At 40.2% G+C, this 19516-nt stretch overlaps 1 protein-coding gene across 4 annotated transcripts in view; it reads right to left on the bottom strand.

The window, feature by feature from the left end:
- The window catches only part of RYR2 (ryanodine receptor 2), a 737385-nt gene that overhangs the window by 243522 nt on the left and 474347 nt on the right, over nucleotides 1–19516 (bottom strand). For all 4 annotated transcript variants that reach the window (XM_030556966.1, XM_030556967.1, XM_030556968.1 and 1 more), the window contains 7 exons: nucleotides 18659–18794; nucleotides 17471–17657; nucleotides 16406–16508; nucleotides 14635–14755; nucleotides 8657–8826; nucleotides 6383–6603; nucleotides 4004–4094 (listed from right to left, as the gene is read on the bottom strand). In XM_030556966.1, coding sequence (XP_030412826.1) covers nucleotides 4004–4094; nucleotides 6383–6603; nucleotides 8657–8826; nucleotides 14635–14755; nucleotides 16406–16508; nucleotides 17471–17657; nucleotides 18659–18794 — 1029 coding nt within the window. The remainder of the gene's footprint in view (nucleotides 1–4003; nucleotides 4095–6382; nucleotides 6604–8656; nucleotides 8827–14634; nucleotides 14756–16405; nucleotides 16509–17470; nucleotides 17658–18658; nucleotides 18795–19516) is intronic.

Genomic DNA, 19516 nt, shown 5'->3' with positions numbered 1-19516 from the left:
GTATCTCAAAGATGTATTCTTAAACTTAATTGAGATAAAGTGCTTTGAGAATTTAGATGAAAGATGCTATACAAAGGATAAATAATTATTTTAATCCTTCATGATTCTCTTAAAAACCGAACATTAAAGCTGCTCAGAGAAATAAACTCCTTGAAACATGGCAATTTTTGCTTTTAACTTTAACATTGATTGTAAAAGTTGAAAACAGAAGTGTGATAAATGAACAAATAGTACAGAAATCTAGGAATGACAGTCAAGTGTACAGCCTGCCTTTCTGTTGGGTTACCTAGATGTGCACACTCCACTCCCAACAAACCTATACATGCACAGCAAAGGGAAAACAGAGTCTGTGTGTCAAAAATGGCAAGGGCTGCAGGCCTGTCACAGCGGTGGTCTTGGCCCAGCTCCCCAATCTGGGCATTGTGACCTGGGGCAGATTTGGCAGACTACTGAGGAGAGGTTTATGTCAATTGTATTTAAAGAGAGACAAATCATTGAATTTCTATGTCCATGGCTTTACCCATCTTTTCCCTGAACTTCTAACTTTACTAAGTTGACCATGGCAGTGCCGTGATTTTTGATAAAGAATGCTGTGACAAATCTGCAGCTCTAATAATGGGAACGGTATCATTAAATATTCCTAAGAGCATGTATGGGTGTGTTTTGGGAAGCAGTACTGTTAGAGATATGGTACAGTGAAAACTTAACTAAAATGTTGCACAGTCAAAATGAGTTATGTGACAGATAGGCGGAGACTAAAAATAATTTGTATTAAATAATAAATATTTTTTGATAAGTGATTCGAAACATTACGTTCAACACAGGCTGCTGGAGACTATTTTATTTCTGCAGATAATTTACTTTCTATACAATATTTTTTTTTCTCAGAAACACTGGAGCAGTCTTAAACCTAAAGAAGTTATTTATGTTGAGAGCAGCATACCATTCATCATCCTGAAGGCATACTGATAGCTTTGTTCTATGACAGAAGTTCTTAACCTTTTCCATACCATGACCCCATCTTACAACAGCAAAGAGTTTCAGGACTCCCCTTTCCATCTGTCTGTAACTGAAAGGAAGGGAGGTCAGAGTCCCTTGGACCTGTTTGCCCCACCCTGAGGGTCATAACCCCCAGACTGAGAATGTATGTTCTATGAAACTTTTCTGAAAGGCAACAAAAGTGAATTCTTGATATTTTGAAATTGCCTTCACGAAAAGGGAATCCCCAAAAAGTAAAATTTTAGTCAGCTCTGCAAAAGTTGCTGAGTCAGACTCTTAAGAGCAATAACAGAGCATCAGGGGGCTGCATATATATTTTTTTAATTATCAGAAAGAAGAGAAGTGGCATTATAAAGGCATGATTCCATTGTGTCTGGAATACACTTTTTAGAAGGTTCTTGGTCCCTATTTTCATTCTATTTTAGGCCTGGTCTTCACGGGGGCAGTGGGGAGGAGGGCGAATTGATCTAAGATATGCAACTTGAGCTACGAGAATAGCGTAGCTGAAGTCGACGTATCTTAGATCAATTTAGATTTACTTCCTTCGCGTCCTCGTGGCACGGGATTGACAGCCGCCGTTTCCCCATCGACTCTGCTTCTGCCTCTCGCCCTGGTGGAGTTCCTGAGTCAATGGGGAGAGTGTTCAGGGATTGATGTATCGCGTCTAGACGAGACGTGATACATCAATCCCCTATAGATTGATCATTACCTGCCGATCCGGCGGATAGTATAGACATACCCTTAGTCTTCTGGGCTGGAATCCTGAGATTATTAGAGGTTCAAAATAATGTCACTAAAGTGGAGGACTCTTTAGAATAGCTAAAGAATAGTTCTTGGCATGGAAGTTAAACAATGGATATATCATTCTCTCTTTACAGGAGAGTTCCAGGGCATAAAAGAAAAATACTAAACTAGATTATTTTTATTCATCTATTTCAACAATCCTGCAGAGAGAAAAAAGGTTCCATAGATAGATGACTCCACCTACCGGAAAGCAAACAAACAAAATATTCTGAATTACAGCCAGTATACGAGGCACCAGATCTTCATCTTCTCATAAGTCAGAACAAAACACAAGACACAAAACTGAAAATATATAGTACATTATAATAGAGAGACTACATTCAAAGTTATAACTCCCTGGAATCTTCAGAAAGTCCTGCAGAGGAGGGAGGGAGGATTTTGATCACAACCAAAATGTAACTATATATTTGTAGCCGAGGTGTACTGCGCTCCCATGGATTTAAAAAGCGAACCCAATGTTGTATTTTCAGAACTAAACAAAGATCAAGATATGTAATGGGAAGCACCTAAATCTTCATCAGACCTGTAGCTGTGACAGATATAACAATTTCCTGCTATATCTTTGGGACACCTTATTGAATTAAGTTTAATTATCGTTAGCATCCATTCTATTAAATTAATGAATTAGTGTTATTGTGGGGTGAGACTGTATGTAACTTCTTGATGAGGGGGATGTGACAGATGTGAGAACTGGGGATTCAAAGGACTACATTAAACAATGTGCCAGAAAAGAATGGACATTTTAGAACAAAAAGTGTTAAGTGGTTTTCCTGGGGAATATCTAGGAGGAGGTGAATGCAAATCCCTCAACTCCAGTTATGCAAAACCCCAGTCTTTTGCAGCTATGCCCTGTCTGTTGCTGATCTAATTACTGAAGACTAAGATCAAAGGCCTGAGCTGTAAAAAGAAATGGCAGTCTGGCGGGCTGAGGATACCACAGCGTAAGCAAGAAACTCTGCAGCCTGGAAAACCCCCAGTCAAGAGGGAGAGCGGCATAAGTCTCTACCCAAGAGAGGTGACAGATGAAATTAAGCATGACCTGCTTCTTATAAAAGGAAGAAGAAAAGGCAAAATAAAAGGAGAATAGCTGAAATGTCTTGCCGAAAGCTGTGTTGGGAAATCACCAGAAGCGAGTTTTCATAGTTCACTAAAAAACAGTAGGATATAAGGTGGTGAATGATTCAGTTCTTGGCACACTGAGGCTTTACTCTGTGTTGGGGATCTTGTCTAAGTAAGTATATAAGTATATCCCTTCATGGAGCAGAGCTACAACCAGCATCAACAGGAGACAATAAAACCTTTGGAGCCTGAAGACAACTTGAATGGTAAGAAAAAGATTTGGATTCCTCAGACATCCCAGCTATCAGGCCTCATCCTCAAAGGAAACCTGCACAACACTTCCAGAAGATGAGCCTGGGAGCTTAAATTCTTAACTTTGCTAGACATTAAAAATCATGATCTTAATTAAGACACTGGATTTATGGCTTATTACAAAATTATATAACCCACTAACCTCCCTTTTTGTCCTATGACTACAGGAATGTTAACAGGCCACTTCACCTTGAATGGTCTCCTCTTGGAGTATGTACTAGCTACTTATGCTAAACTATCTGCTCAATCTTGTATTTAGTGGTGACACTGAGTTCCTTTCCCAGACCTGAAGTAGAGCTCGGTAAGTTCAAAAGCTTCTCTCTCTCGCCAACAGAAGTTGGTTCAATAAAAGATATTACCTCACCCAGCTTTTTGTCTCTCTAATATCCTTGGACCTACACGGCTACAACACTGCATACAGAGAAAATGAGTCAGTTTTCTGGGAGGAGAGAAACTGAACAGGCAGAGCCCAAGCTGGACATCCTGGGGAGCCACCCAGAAATTTATATGACCTTGCTCTATTTATGCCTTGGAATCATCTCTCTCCCCCTCTCTTCTCTCTCCATCTTGTTTCTTTTTTACAAGGGCTTGAAGAAAGGACAGAATTGGAAGGGGAGACAGACATGAGGCATGAACTTTATGCTTCTGTGTGGATTGATCAGAAGTGAGCATTAGTGGCTGTGACAAAGAATACTCTTTCTTCTTGCTTCCTGCTAGAGTGATGACATGCTATGGTTTTCTCTACTGGATGGAGGCAAGGCAACATACAAGTAATAGTATATTGTATACAAGAAGATTAAAATATACCTTTACTGTAAACCACACATACCTTCAGAGGCATCTTTGCATGCTCATTTAATAGAGGAACATCAAACACTAATCTCCTCAGCAAGTGTTGCATCATGGAAGGCCTCAGTTGGCTGTAGGTAGACAGACAGTTTCAAAAGAGCATACAATTAGCTTTTACGCAATAAATAGACAATGCATTAAAGTAATCACACACTCCAAGGATCTGTGCCAATTGTCCTACTCCTTCAGATAGTGCCAAATCCATAAAGTGATGTAAGTTTGTTGGTGACACAGAAGATTAAAAATGTGTGGGAAGGAAATGGAGCGCAAACAATAACAGAGGCATTCTAAACAAAACTTTCAGAATATGCTACTTCCAGCTACGTTCCAGTGTGAACAATATAAATTACAAAAAAAATAAAAAATTGTGAAACCACAAGCTCTGAAATAGAGAAGTGAAGGACAGGTGCAAAACAGGAAATGTAATATTCTGAAACTATATTTGATAGGGGCAGAGACAGCTCAGTGGTTTGAGCTGTTGCCTACTAAACCCAGGGTTGTAAGTTCAGTCCTTGAGTAGGACATTTAGGGATCTGGGGCAAAATCAGTACTTGGTCCTGCTAATGAAGGCAGGGGTCTGGACTCAATGACCTTCAAGGTCCCTTCCAGTTCTATGACATAGGTATATCTCCATTTTTTTTATCACCATGCATACTGTAACACATAAAAAAAGCACATAAGAATAATCTTTTGCCAATATTATTGCATTGAAGAAGCCATATAAGCTAAGTGTTGACACTGTGGACATACTTTACTAGGGCCCAAAGAGTACTGGGCATCAGATGGAATGAGAACAAACAACAGGGATCTGTCTATATGCTACTCTATAATAGGCAGAGAATATACATATAAAAAGTCTCTCAATAACAGCAAACTGTGAACAGATATGATATTGACATTATCAAGATTAAAGTATTGTTATTAACTAATATGAACTAAGGTTTAAGAAATATGACCTTTGAGAAAAGGTTAAAAAAACTGAGCATGTTTAGTCTCAAGAAAAAGACAACTGAGGGGGAAATTTTAACAGCCTTTTAATAGCCTCATTGACAGTAGGATTGGCTTTATATGGAGCAAGAGAGATTTAGGTTACATATTAGGAAAAATCTTTCCAACTATAAGGTTAGTTAAGTACCAGAATAGGTTACCAAGGAGTGTTGTGGAGTTCCCATCACCGGAGTTTTTTAAAAACAGATTAGACAAGCATCTGTCAGGGACTGTCTAGGTAAAATTGGTCCCACCTCAGCACTAAATGGACTAGATGATCTCTCATGGTCCCTTCCCACAGTATATTTCTATGATTCTATAATATATAGCATAAAGAATCCAGTACAGTGCTTTTATTTGCCCTGAACTTCAAAATTACCACCAATAATACTAGTCACTTTTGAACTGACTGGGAGGTTCATTAGGAAAAAATCATATGGGTTAAAATTTTCAAAAGTGCATAAGTGATGGAGGTGCCTAAGTCCCACTGATTTTCAGTGGGACTTAGGTTCCTGAATGCTTGCACATTTTAAAAATGGGACCTGGGCATGTTTGAAAATTCTGCACTTGGGCTGCTAGACTTGAGAAAGGAGAACATAGGCAAAAATTCCAAGATGGAAAGAGGGTGGCATAAATGCAATGATAGGTTGGAGAGTGTGCTGATCGTGAACTACTATGTAATTAAAGATCAGCTAGGATTTAAAATGTAACTGATAACTGAATAGCTTCAGCAAGCAATATAAGCGTCTATAATAAATCACCACACAGTCCTATCAGTTTGCAAAGTTAAAAATACTCTTAAAAATGATACTCTATTATGTTCCTAATTCCCTATTTATATAGAGTTTTGACCCCAATGCTGTGTGTTCTCTTAGTTGCTTAGTGTGGTTAATTAAGAAGAATCTGTTAATAGAACAATAACTGAAAATTGCATCTACATGTAATTACCAACTGTGCAACTTGAATACAGTCCAGTATATATTTACACCTCTACCCCGATATAACACGACCTGATATAACACGAATTTGGATATAACACAGTAAAACAGCGCTCTGTGGGGGCGGGACTGCGCACTCCTGCGGTTCAAAGCAAGTTCACTATAACGTGGTTTCACCTATAACACGGTAAGATTTTTTGGCTCCTGAGGACAGCGTTGTATCAGTGTAGAGATGTATTTAATATATCTTTTCCAGACTCTCCAAAAATGGAAAAATACAGTATCTGAAGAGTGACAGTGTATTAAATAAAATCCATAACCATGCTACTGATAAAAGTTGACATGTAGTTAGCTACTCAGCTTTCATGCTCTTGTATATATCACATCTCAGTATAGCAACCATTCTTTCTGTGGTGTCAGGGATATTCACTTACCCACAAATAGAGAGTAAACATTCTTCAATGGAATCCCGCTGAGCTTTGGTAAGAGAGCAGCCCTTGGAGAGTCTGTACACAGTATGTAATAAGGAATCTATGAGGGAGGCATGGTGCTCTGTGCCAGCAAAAAGAGGAGCACATCTGGTCAACAAAGGCAAGACTGCAGTACAAAGGTATCGATTCAGAGCCAAGGCCATGTCTGTTGCACTCAGAGCAGCCTACAAAACAAATTAAACATTAACAATGAGACTTGTTTGATAAATATTGTTACAAAGGAAAATAACTACATTTTGCAGTTTTTGCTTTCATAGTAGATACAAAAGGAATTAATTTTCAAAGGCACGAAGGGGAAACTCTCCTCCCTACATGCCACGTATGATACATTTACACACTATTTTTTCAAACATACTATAATTATTTTGTGGAAAATGTCAAAGAAGGTGAAATTTGGAAAAGTAATGGGACTTAATACATGGAGAGAGACAGAAGGACAATATACATCTTACAGCATGGACATTCCACTCTAACCTCCTATATTCAGTCACTTGTTACTTTCCAAACATGTCACTTACTGTGTAGAGATTTTTCCAGATGAAAAATTATATTTTAAAAAATCCAATTATATATACTGTTTTTCACTGAAAAACAACATGCTATATAGAGAGATGCCAAAAACAGGGATCTACAAACTTTTTATGATTATTCTACTTATAAACTGTATGATATATAGCTACACAGATATTATATACAGAGGTGGGCTCAAGCTGCAGAAATTATTTTGAACTGTCTAAAGTTCATGAAGCATTTGACATGGGGTTTTGGGTCAGCCATTAGAAAGACTGGTGCTGCTTACAAAATTCAGATGCATTTTTAGATTTTGAACACAACACATATTCAGGTCCACAAGGCTTTGTTTCAAGTCCTTTCTCTCTCTTTTACACACGAAAGGAAGTGCGTTTAAAGTATGACCTCTAGGTATTCACACCTCTGGTGATGTTGAGCTTTGGAACCTTCTGGAAAATAAAGGCAATTGAGGCACTGAACAGTCAAAGTTGAGGTTATAGTAAGGTTATGTGGCCTCCAATTGCCTTGATTCCTTCTGCAAAACTCAAGCATTCTATGAAGTCAAAATTCCTGGAAAGGTTCACTTATTGGAATTGATGTTCTTCATGCTCATAATAAACTTGGCCCTACAGTGCCAAACCATCCCGTACTGACTTGACGGACATTTAAGTAAAAAGCAGCTTGCCTTGTTTCCTCACAGAAAAATCACTGGTTTATATTTCATTCACATTTGCAAGTTCTTTTCCCATTATTCTGAGGACTAGAAACGTTTTTTTTTTAATGAAAACAAACTCTACAAAATCTGATCATGTCAAATATACATCAAGTGGACTATGTTTCTGATACCTCTGCTCTAGGGTGAGCTTTTACTGTTCCCAGCACAATTGTATCTTATCTGTTTTCTGTAATTATAGCATGATGATCTGTTTAAAAACAAGTTTAAAGTTCCTGAAAAGAGACTACTGACATATAGTACCTTCTCGTTCAAAATATTTGCTCTGGATATAGAGATTATAACTTGCTGATTAATGACAAATATTTTCCCTTTTAGCCTTGCAGAACCAACACAGCCAAGAGTAATATGGATTTTATTCCTTATCCTTCAAAAAAGGGCAAAAATTCAGTGCCACAGGCAGTAATGCCCACTTCTCTTCAGACTTTTTTGCCTCATTCCATCTGGAGTTTTGAAGCCCAAGTCTCAGCCCTCAGACTCCCTTTTTCCTTCTGGCCCATACAGGAAAAATTATAAGGGACAATGACTTAAAATAGGAGACAGGTGATTCCAAGGCAGAAATAGGATAAAGTCAAGAGAGTTCCAGAGGTAAGAGGCAGACTCAGATCACAGACTTCTGGAAAAGAAATCCTTTTGCCCAGTTCCCTAGGGAGAGACCCTTAGTTATATCCACAGGCACCTGATCTGATTTTATATGGAGGACTCAGGCTCTGAAAGTCTTTTTGCTGGGAAAGGCACTGGGACTATGCGGGTTGTGGCCCTGGGCTTGAGGTGTGAAGTCTCTATAAGACAAGCATTAACCTGGGGAATATGCCTCTTGCTGCTTATTAAGATGTTCTTAAAGGTCATCAGCACCAGAGGGTGCATCCAGCAAGTGGGAATGGACAGAGGCCACCTTGAAAGAGAAGAATGTTATTTTGTGCAGTGCTTGACAAAGTGAGGGAATTGTCAAATCAAAGAATTTAAATCTTTACCGTGTCTAAGGAAGCAGCAGCACGGAGATCTGGCAGAAAGCCAACTTCAAGGAGATGCAGAAGGAAATTCTGGTGCTCAATTCCATAGACTCTGTCAAGGAACAAAACCATGGCTGCCTTGTGATCTGGGCAAAACCCCGCTGACATGTCAGGTTCCACCACAGTACCATCTAAAAGGAAGCAATAAGGCTTCAATAAAAAGGATCATTCTGCGAAGGCAAGGGTAATGAGCATCTATTAACATCTGAACATTTTCCATGTGTTCATGTTACACAAAGGCAACCAGTTCATAGCTTGACTGAATAAAATGCATAAGGCAACCTAAATCCAGGTAAACCCTATAGTATAAGGAGGTGGTCTCATTCATACTCTGAGTGTCAAAGCAGTCACACTACTTGACTCTCTTATGCAACATAAGAAAAATAACCTGTTATATATTGTTTTCACTAAAAAGGTCCAATGAAAAGTGAGCAGCAGAATGATTCTGACTTGTATAACCCTGGAATGCAACATCAGTGAGAAGACCTGAAAGGCAGGCTCATTAAAAAAAAGAACGAGAGCAAGAGATTACAAGAAGAAAAACTCAAAAGGACCATTTACTAGAAGATCTTAGAAGGTGATGGAAATTCAGAGCTATTTTTTGAGCTTTAGGAAGTTTATATATGAAAACTATCCTTTGATGACACAACCAAGATGCTGTTAGTAAAGGATCTATATAGTTATGTTTGAAAACATAACAGAAATTTTAATCTTTTTGATAGTTTCTTTCCAAATAATAATTTTTATTCCTGTATTTCATAGAATGCTGTTTAGTTATAACTTCTGTCTATAATATGTTCTTATTTGTAAGGTAAATTAGCATTGCTGTGTTTGTAACATTGTATTAGAATCAGGATATTCTTGTGCCGTAAGTGCTGCACAGGAACACAGTCCCAAGCAGGGCTTTTAGGTACAACCAGGACCCCTTAGTCAGGTCCCTCTGGGGGCAAGAATCTTAGAACCCAGACTTGGGAGTCCCTGCCTCTTCCCAGCCAGCCCAAAATTAAAACTAAAAAACCTCTTCAGCAGGCTCTCTTCCTTTGTCCAGCTTCCCGGGCAAAGGTGTTGACTCCTCCCACCCGCCTTCCTGGCTCAGGTTACAGGCTCAGGTCAGTGGTAATTCTGCTAAACGCCAGCAACATGGGGCTGACCCTGCTCCTGTCAAGAGCCTGATGCAGGCTGACTTGGAGTCCCATTTAATTTTATGGGTCTCTAGTATGACTGGAATAACAGAGACTTGGTGAGGTAACTCACATGACTGGAGCACTGTCATGGATGGGTATAAACTGTTCAGGAAGAACAGGCGGGGGCAAAAAGGTGGAGGAGTTGAACTGTATGTAAGAGAGTGGTATGATTGCTCAGAACTCAAGTATGAAACTGGAGAAAAGCCTGTTGAGAGCCTTTGGGTTAAGTTTAGAGGCGAGAGCAACAAGGGTGATGTGGTGAGCATCTGCTATAGACCACCAGACCAGGAGGATGAGGTAGACAAGATTTTCTTTGGACAACTAACAGCAGTTTCCAGATAACAGGCCCTGGGTCTCATGGGGGACTTCAATCACCCTGATATCTGCTGGTAAAGCAATACATTTTTGGAGAGTGCTGGAGGAACTAACTAGGGGCCATACTCCTCTTGACTTGCTGCTTACAAACAGGGAAGAATTGGTAGGGGAAGTAGGAGTGTGTGGCTATCTTGGCAGCAGTGATCATGAGATGGTCAAGTTCAGGATCCTGACAAAAGGAAGAAAGGAGATCAGCAGAATAGAGACCCTGGATTTCAGACAAGCAGACTTTGACTCCCTCAGGGAAGTGATGGGCAGGATCCCCTGGGAGGCCAATATGAGGGGAAAAGGAGTCCAGGAGAACTGGCTATATTTTAAAGAAGCCTTATTGAGGGCGCAAAAACAAACCATCCCGATGTGCAGAAAGAATAGCAAATATGGCAGGCGACCAGCTTGGCTTCACAGAGAAATCTTTGGTGAGCTTAAACACAAAAAGAAAGCTTACAAGAAGTGAAAACTTGGACAGATGACTAGGGAGGAGTCTAAAAATATTGGTTGAGCATGCAGGGGTGTAATCAGGAAAGCCAAAGCACAACTGGAGTTGCAGCTAGCAAGGGATGTGAAGGATAACCAGAAGGGTTTCTATAGGTATGTTAGCAACAAGGTGGTGCTCAGGGAAAGTGTGGGACTTTTGCTGAATGGGGGAGACAACCTAGTGACAGATGATGTGGAAAAAGCTGAAGTACTCAATGCTTTTTTTTTGCCTCTGTCTTCACAGACAAGGTCAGCTCCCAGACTGCTGCACTGGGCAGCACAGTATGGAGAGGAGGTGAGCAACTCTCAGTGGTAAAAGAACTAGTTAAGGACTATTTAGAAAAGTTGGACTTGCACAAGTCCATGGGGCTGGATCTAATGCATCCAAGGGTGCTGAGGGAGTTGGCTGATGTGATTGCAGAGCCACTGGCCATTATCTTTGAAAACTCATGGCAATCGAGGAAGGTCCTGGACAATTGGAAAAAGACAAATATAGTGCCCATTTTTAAAAAAAGGGAAGAAGGAGAATCCGGGGAACTACAGATCGGTCAGTCTCGCCGCAGTCCCTGGAAATGTCATGGAGTAGGTCCTCGAGGAATCCATTTTGAAGCACTTGGAGGAGAGGATGGTGATCAGGAACTGTCAACATGGAGTCACCAAGGGCAAGTCATGCCTGACCAATCAGATTGCCTTCTATGATGGGATAGCTGACTGTGGATATGGGGAAAGCAATGGATGTGGTATACCTTGACTTTAACAAAGCTTTTGATATGATCTCCCACAGTATTCTTGCCAGCAAGTTAAAGAAGTATGGGTTAGATGAATGGACTATAAGGTTGATAGAAAGCTGGCTAGATCGTCGGGCTAAACAGGTAGTGATCAACAGCTCGATGTCTAGATGGCAGCCGATATCAAGGGGTCGGTCCTGGGGCCAGTTTTGTTCAACATCTTCATTAATGATCTGGACTGCACACTAAGATGGGGGGAGAGGTACTGCACACTAAACTAGGGGGAGAGGTAGATGGACTGCACACTAAGCTGGGGGGAGAGGTAGATAGGCTGGAAGGTAGGGATAGGATCCAGAGTGACCTAGATAAACTGGCGGATTGGGCCAAAATAAATCTGATGAGGACAAGTGCAGGGTCCTGCACTTAGGGTGAAGAATCTCATGCACTGTTACAGGCTGGGGACTGATTGCTAAGTGTCAGTTCTGCAGAAAAGAACCTGGGGATTACAGTGGACAAGAAGTGGATATGAGTCAATGGCGTGCCCTTGTTGCTAGAAGGCTAATGGCATATTGGGCTGCATTAGTAGGAGCACTGCCTGCAGATCGAGGCAAGTGATTATTTCCCTCTATTTGGCACTGGTGAGGCCAATCTGGACTACTGCATCCAGTTTTGGGCCCCCCACCATAAAAAGAATGTGGAAAAATTGGAGAGAGTCCAGCAGAAGGTAAATAAAATGATTTGGGGACCAGGGCACATGATTTATGAGGGGAGGCTGTGGAAACTGGGCTTATTTAGTCTCAAGAAGAGAAGAGTGAGGGGGGATATCAATTACCTGAAGAGGGGTTCCAAAGAGAATGGAGCTAGACTGTTCTGAGTGGTGGCAGATGACGGAACAAGGAACAATGGTCTCAAATTGCATTGGCGGAGGTCTAGGCTGGATATTAGGAAACGCTATTTCACTAAGAGGGCGGTGAAGCACTGGAATGGGTTACCTAGAGAGGCGGTGGAATCTCCATCCTTAGAGGTTTTTAAGGCCCGGCTTGACAAAGCCTTGGCTGGGATGATTTAGTTGGGGTTGGTCCTGCTTTGAGCAGGGGGGTTGGACTAGATGACCTCCTGAGGTCTCTTCCAACCCTAATTTTCTATGATTCTATGATGGTCCCACATGTGGGTGCAGGGCTATGCCGACGAGGAGTTCAGTGCAGGATCAGGATCACAGTGTACGTCTCAATTAGAGCTGAAAGGTGTAAATTCCAGTTTGAGGAGATACACCTACTCTAGCTCAGATCAAGCTGGCACACTAAAAGTAGAAATGTAGCCACTGTACACGAGCTATGGGAGGGACTAGCCGCCTCAAGTACAATCCGATCCAAGACCATAGATACATACTCTGGGCAGCTAGTCCCTCCCACCTTCTGTGACTACACTTCTATTTTTAGTGTGGTACCTCAATCAGAGCTAGTGTGGTTATGTTAGAATTTCAACCTACCTTCCAGCTCCAGTGTAGGCATACTATAAGTTAGTTCTGCTGAAGATAAAGAACAAATAACAAGATTGTACTGCCAGAACTAGGGATTAGATTATCAATCTCTCAGAAAAAGAGATGGCGAGTTGGATTTTTTTTAATTTTTTTTTTTTTTTTTTAAGAAAAAGAGAGAAAATATATTTGTGGGTATAAAGGCCTGGATTGTCCCTACGTACCCGTTGTGGAGCTGCCGATGTGTCACACCTTAATTTTCCCTGATTGGGACAGCAATAAATTCACTTCAACAGCCCAGGGCAAGGACAATCCAACACACACTAACAAAATAGCATGTCCTTTCTAACAAGCTTTCTGGACAGGAGCCATTACAATGAACAGTTTGTAAGGTTCTCACCTCAGCACCCTGGTTCAGAACTCCCAAATGATTGAAGTCGACAAAACAAAATCTGACTTTGGTGAGGTTAGTCTGCCAAAGAAACCACCACCCACTGCAGCCTGCGTGGCTCCTTGTCCCTCGCCATACTCCCTGGCTCAGTTAAGCTTTCTGTTGCATGCTGTTTAATACAGCCTCACCCTAGGGCAGAGCAAGTCTTGATTACACCCAGGCTGTCAGGGCCCTGTGTTCTAGTTTGTCCTTTAAGCAGCACACTCCATCACAGTGGGATTATTTTAAAAAAAAAGGTCTTAAGGGGTTCTTCATATCTATTTTTTCATATCATATCATATTATTTTCCAGAAAAAAAGAAAAAACTCTATCTGAAACCTACCAAAAAATGACAGGCTCTTAAAGGCTTAAAACAAAAACATTTCCTTAAAAAGTGAAGAGAATAAATAGTATGTGCTAAAGTGGGGATCAAGTTCCAGTTTCTGGTGTCAGCATCACAACACTACTGTCACCCTTCCCCTCCAGCAACACTAACATGGAGGAACACGAACAGCCGTGTGATACTTGTGCCCAGTGCACATGCTTCAGGAAAGAAGATGTTCCCAGTGTTATTATAGATTCAGAAATGGTAATATTGTGGCATAGTGATAAAAGTAGGGCTCTATAGTAAAAGCTGAGGGGCTTGTTCCATTCTCTGAGTGTCAATATATTCTGAAAATACAGAAATTGTGTGTTTAATTTACCAAGAAGGAAAACAATAAATAACATCCATGATATTTTAAATGGAATGGTTTAAATAAAAAAATCAGATAGACTTTTTTATAAAAGCCAGATATGAGCAATGGAACCTATCTTAAGTGGTACCACAAGAAGCCAGCTAAGTTTGCTTGCTGAATAAATTGCATTGGAAATCTTGAAGATACATTAAACTTGTTCCTTAAGACAGAGGGTGCTTAGAAGGTGATCTTTCATGGAACTTATCTTGTTCTATTCCCTGTAATTCGCCGTCTCTATTTTCCCTCATGAGCACCTTCAAATTCCCACTTTGTCTATCATTATTAGATCTGATGGCCATTCTGGACCCAATGATGATCCCATCGAAATCAGTTAAGATTTTGCCACAGATTAAAAAATGAACGTAGAATCACTATCTAGAAAATCAAAGAAAGTGGTATGACTTTTCTAGCTCACATCATGAATAATTAAATTCCCCACTGTGGGAAATATCGATATAAATATTCACATATTAATAGCCAAATTCAAAAGAATGAGTTAGTGGGGGAGAAAGAAATGCTCAGCAATCATCTTACCTTTAGCTATTGTTGGCATGTGGAAAGGAATGCTAATTACACCCACCAAATCTTCCAGGGGAATCAAAGACCGCAAAATTGACCTGATCCTAATGGCTTCCCCTTTGCCAGCATGGATTAGCTAATGAAAGAGTAACAAAAAATTAATAATAATATTTTTTTCCTGTAACTATATTTGCCTGCATACTTTAGAAACCTTCAGAAGTACATTTTACAAGAATGAGTGCTGAGTCAAATGCTAATTAAATATACACATTTTACACAATATATATTTCATTTGTGGGACTTAGAGCTATGAAGATTTTGTTATTAACGTAGAATAACCACATTTTCATGGTGAAATGCTGAGACACTTGGGGAAGAGGGCAGGGTGTCAACATGTAGTAGGCTTGGTGAAAGAAAATCCATGAGATACTGATGAGTTCAGCTATTCTATCATCATCAGCTTCACTGCCTTAATTGGCTTATGGCTCTTTCAGGGTGACCATGGGTTTATGAAAACTAGGTCAAAATAATGTCCAAACAAAACAACACAAATATACATACTTCCAGTTTTTGAGGATGCCTAACCCTGTATAAACGTGACATTTGGGGGACCCTGTGCAAGACAGTGTTATTTTAGAGAAACGAGGCCATAGTTTGAACTTCAATGAGCATAAGTGGTTCCTACCTCATACTTCCCACTCCCACTTGTTAGTTTGCCTCATCCATTTGTGGCATCTAGTCATAACCCAGGCCCCAGTCCTGAAAAAAATTACATACACATTTAAGTATGGGAGTAGCCCTAATAAATTTGGCAAGACCACTAACATGCATCAAGTTAAGCATGTGCATAAATCTTTGCAGGACTGGGGCGTAGACTGTAAACTCTCTGCTGTAGGGTCTGTCTATTTATCATATATCTGTTTAGCTCCTAGCACAAAGGTCCCTGATCACTGACTAGTATCCCTGGGTGATGCTAATACAGTACAGAGATCATGATGGAATACCACTGTGTATTTCTGGGTGTGGAATTGATTGTTCATGTTTTAACGGAAGGCAACATACTTTCTTTTATATGTGAGTTCAAATGGATATAATAAGAGTAAAAAAATACTGCTTGTTGTTTAAGAAATAGTTTACAGCTGTGAAAAAAAGCGGGCAGTTTCATCTGGACAGTCTCACTACCACATGGGAGAACTTAGTTCAAGAATATCTTTTTGACGCTGAAGGCAACTGTATGGGATATTTTCAGTCTCCTGGTAGGAAAGGAGGCAACCTGACATTTTGCTTTGTGCCTGTTAGTGACTGCAGAAATGCACAATGGGTTACAGTGAGAGACAAAACACTTTTTCAGGGATTCTCCAAATTTTTTCTTTGATTAACCTTCTATTGTATTCAGGCAAAATGGTGATCTTCGAGCCATGTGGTATATCTTGACTGATTCTCTGATTTCCCTACAAGCCCAAACATACTGGTACACCCACTGGAAATTCTGCACATGTAAGAAGAGCAAATTACTGGAGCTCAGATTCTGAAGGCAGAATTTTGCCTCTGCACAGGTTACATGGAAATCCTTAAAAAACTGGCAACTGGACATTGGTTTTAACTAACATCAAAATAATCCCACATACCGTTTTTTTAAATCACATCTGCACATTTAAATATTATACTGGCATAACTTTGTTTCAATACCTAAGGGATAACATGTATTGCAGTGAAAAGGCCAATGAACTAAAACACCAGACTATCAGTAAGAAAATAGCAGTACTTGCAGAGACAAAAAACTTACATGCATTTCAGGGGCACAGCGCCCTAAGAGGTCAATCAAAGCAGCATAAAAGGTCATGATGGCATTTCCCATGTGGATAGTGTCATCTTCTTCTTCCATCTCACTTTTATTTATTTGTGAAAGGAAACAAAATATGAAAAAAGACTTGAGACTTTTTCATGAGCTATGAAATCAGCACAAAGCTGGCGCAAAAGTCAGCTAACATTTACACTGGTTCAAATCCAGGGAGACTCCATTACCCTCAGAGAAGTTATTCCGGATTTATACCAAAGCAATTGAGAGCAGAATTTGGCCCTCAGTGATCATACTGACATCTCCATTCTTACTTTTTAACCTTTAATTTTCTACTGTGTAAGCTATGTAATACAAATTTCAAGCACTGCTCTTTCAACAGGGACAGCATTGCATCATGAGTATAGTAACTAAGAAAGAGAATCTGTGTATATGGAGTAGAGAGGCATTTTTTTTAACCTGAAAGTATCTAAGGCAGCCATGTTGAGGCTTGGGCTGCTGCCCTGGCTCTAAGACTCTGAGAAGTGGGAGGATCCCACAGCTTGGGCTGCAGCCTGAGCCCAAATGTCTACACTGCAATAAAATAGCCCCTCAGCCTGAGTCCCACAAACCCGAATCAGCTAGCATGGGCCAACCGTGGGTGTCTAACTCCAGTGCAGACATACTCTAAGACTCCGTCCAGCTCTAAGGTGTTTGAGGAGAGCAATAGGGGAAGCACAAGCTACATGCAGTCTCTCCCTAACATCACAACAGGAGACTGGTTCCTACTTACACCTAACTGAGAGGAACAAGAAGGAATCCTAAAGAGGATGTGCAAATTGAATATAGTCATCCAGACTGACAGCTGTGAGTTCAGGGACAGAAGCAGAGGCCTCACCTGGCTGAAGATGCACACCTAATGGAATTTTGGGAGGAGGAGAAAATATTTCCTGCCCCACACAGTCAGATTATGTGACAATATTTTAAAAATATGGTTAAATGAAATACTGAATTCCAGAAATAGGATTATAAAGCAAAAGGTGTAGGTAAACTGAACAGCCCCATTGCACCTACAGAGTTTTACTGGATCCATTACTTGGGGAAGGTCCATCTCTAGTAGAATCTTCTGATATTTTTATAGCTTCCTCCATGGCAGCAAGTAACCCGTTACCTCCTTCCCCTCTCAACGCTGGACCAAAACACTCAGGACGACGAATAAGTAGCCTGACCACAACATTAGCATTCTCTTCAACACTCTCTCCTAGCATCATACAGAAAAAATATTGGTAAACGGATCCATTCAGTATACATCCAAAATATTATCTGATATAAGGTGGGTGATGAAGACATATTACATATGCATCAGTACAAGACAGACTGTACTTAAATATCAAAGACAAAATTCAACTTTATTCAGCTGTTCTTAAAAAAAAAATCAGATTATGAAATTGTGTAATGCCAATAGAAGGAAGCAAAGAAGATTACTGTTTACTTATTTAAATTCTTTCGTTCTTCTGTGGTTCAATGCTGCCTTCAGAAATTTCATATAATTAACATTTACTTGATATTGTGAAATCAAAGAGACAGAAAGTGTTAGACTGTGTGAATTTCATCAGCATATAATCTAAAAGATGTATAAATGAAGCTCAACACATCTAGTAGCACAGTTATAAGCTATTAGCCCCATAGGATGAAGCTGAATTTTACATTACACACACACAAGAACACAACTTCTGATGATTATTGCAATGCAAGTTAAGTATAAATTATAAATTAAGTTGTATTCCAAAAAGTGACTAACACACACGTCATTCACCTGTGATAAAATTCATTCCAGTGCCAGAGGGCTAGTGCAAGAATTAATGCATCAGTTAAACACTTAAACCAGATTTTATATAGGCTTCCTGAGTCACATAAGTTTACTTTGCTCACTATGTTGCATTTTAACTTTTTGCTATGTCATGACTTTTGACTGCATCTGTAATTCAAGTGTCTGTCTATATGACGATTTAGTGCACAGCAAGCTGGCGCAGGAACCTAAAGTACTCTAGTCTGCTGTGTACTAAGTGGCTGTGCGGACCCTGCTGCTATGCACTACAGAAAATTTAGTGTGCGATAGCAGTCCATATAACAACTTAGTGCATGGCAAGCTAGAGCACTGTAGAGTCACACCTCAGCTTGCTGTGCAATAAATTGCCATCTAGACAATCCCTCAATGACAAATTTTACATATGCAGTTATTTAAACATTACAGAACAGTACCATTGCAAAACACTGCAAAGCGAAGAAAATCCAGATATCGCTCTCCTTCAACTGGATTCCATCCAATGTCTGGATATCCCTTAGAAATCAGCAAAGGGCAGCTTTGCAAACCACATCCAGCCAAATAGCGAACTACCTAAAAATAAGATAAGATGAAAAAAGACAAACATCTATTGTTGAAAAGAAGAAAATTACTGTTTTTAAAAGGTAGTTTACTCAAACTCCCTCCAATCTGGCTTCCACCCTCTAAGCTCCACTGAAATGTCTCTAAAGTCTTGAATGACGTCAGCTTGCCCAAATCTAAGGACTAGTACTCCCTCCCCCTCCTCCTCCTCAACCTTGGCTCTGCCAAACATGATCTACATCATGAAGTCTTGTACTCTCTCATCATTCCTTCAGCACTTTGTTCAGCACTTCCCATTTCTGCTCTAACTTACAGTGTGCCCCCCATGATGCCATTCTTAGTTCCCTCCTGTTCTTCCTCCACATTCTATACTTATTCAAAAATAGGTTTCCAACTAGTCTCTTTATGCTGACACCTTACAGATCTGCTCTTCCATTCTAAACAATCTCCTTCTGTCCAAACTAAACGTTGGCTTGTTGTTTTGTTGTTGTTGTCCAAAAAAAACCAACCCAACAACATCACCTTACCAATAGCCAGCCATTAAATTACATTCAATGTACCCAAAAATGAGCTCTCAGCTCTGTCCTATCCCCCAACCCCAGCCTCTTCCCACTTCCTCATTTCTCACTCACCATGGACAACAATTCCATCGTCCCTGGGACTCACGCCTATCACCTTGATGTCATCTTTGATTTGGCCCTCCCTCTAGAAGCACAAATCCAGGCACACCTAAG

Source organism: Gopherus evgoodei, chromosome 3, assembly GCF_007399415.2.
Source record: "Gopherus evgoodei ecotype Sinaloan lineage chromosome 3, rGopEvg1_v1.p, whole genome shotgun sequence".
Taxonomy (NCBI): domain Eukaryota; kingdom Metazoa; phylum Chordata; order Testudines; family Testudinidae; genus Gopherus; species Gopherus evgoodei.
This window is presented reverse-complemented; position numbering and strand designations above follow the sequence as displayed.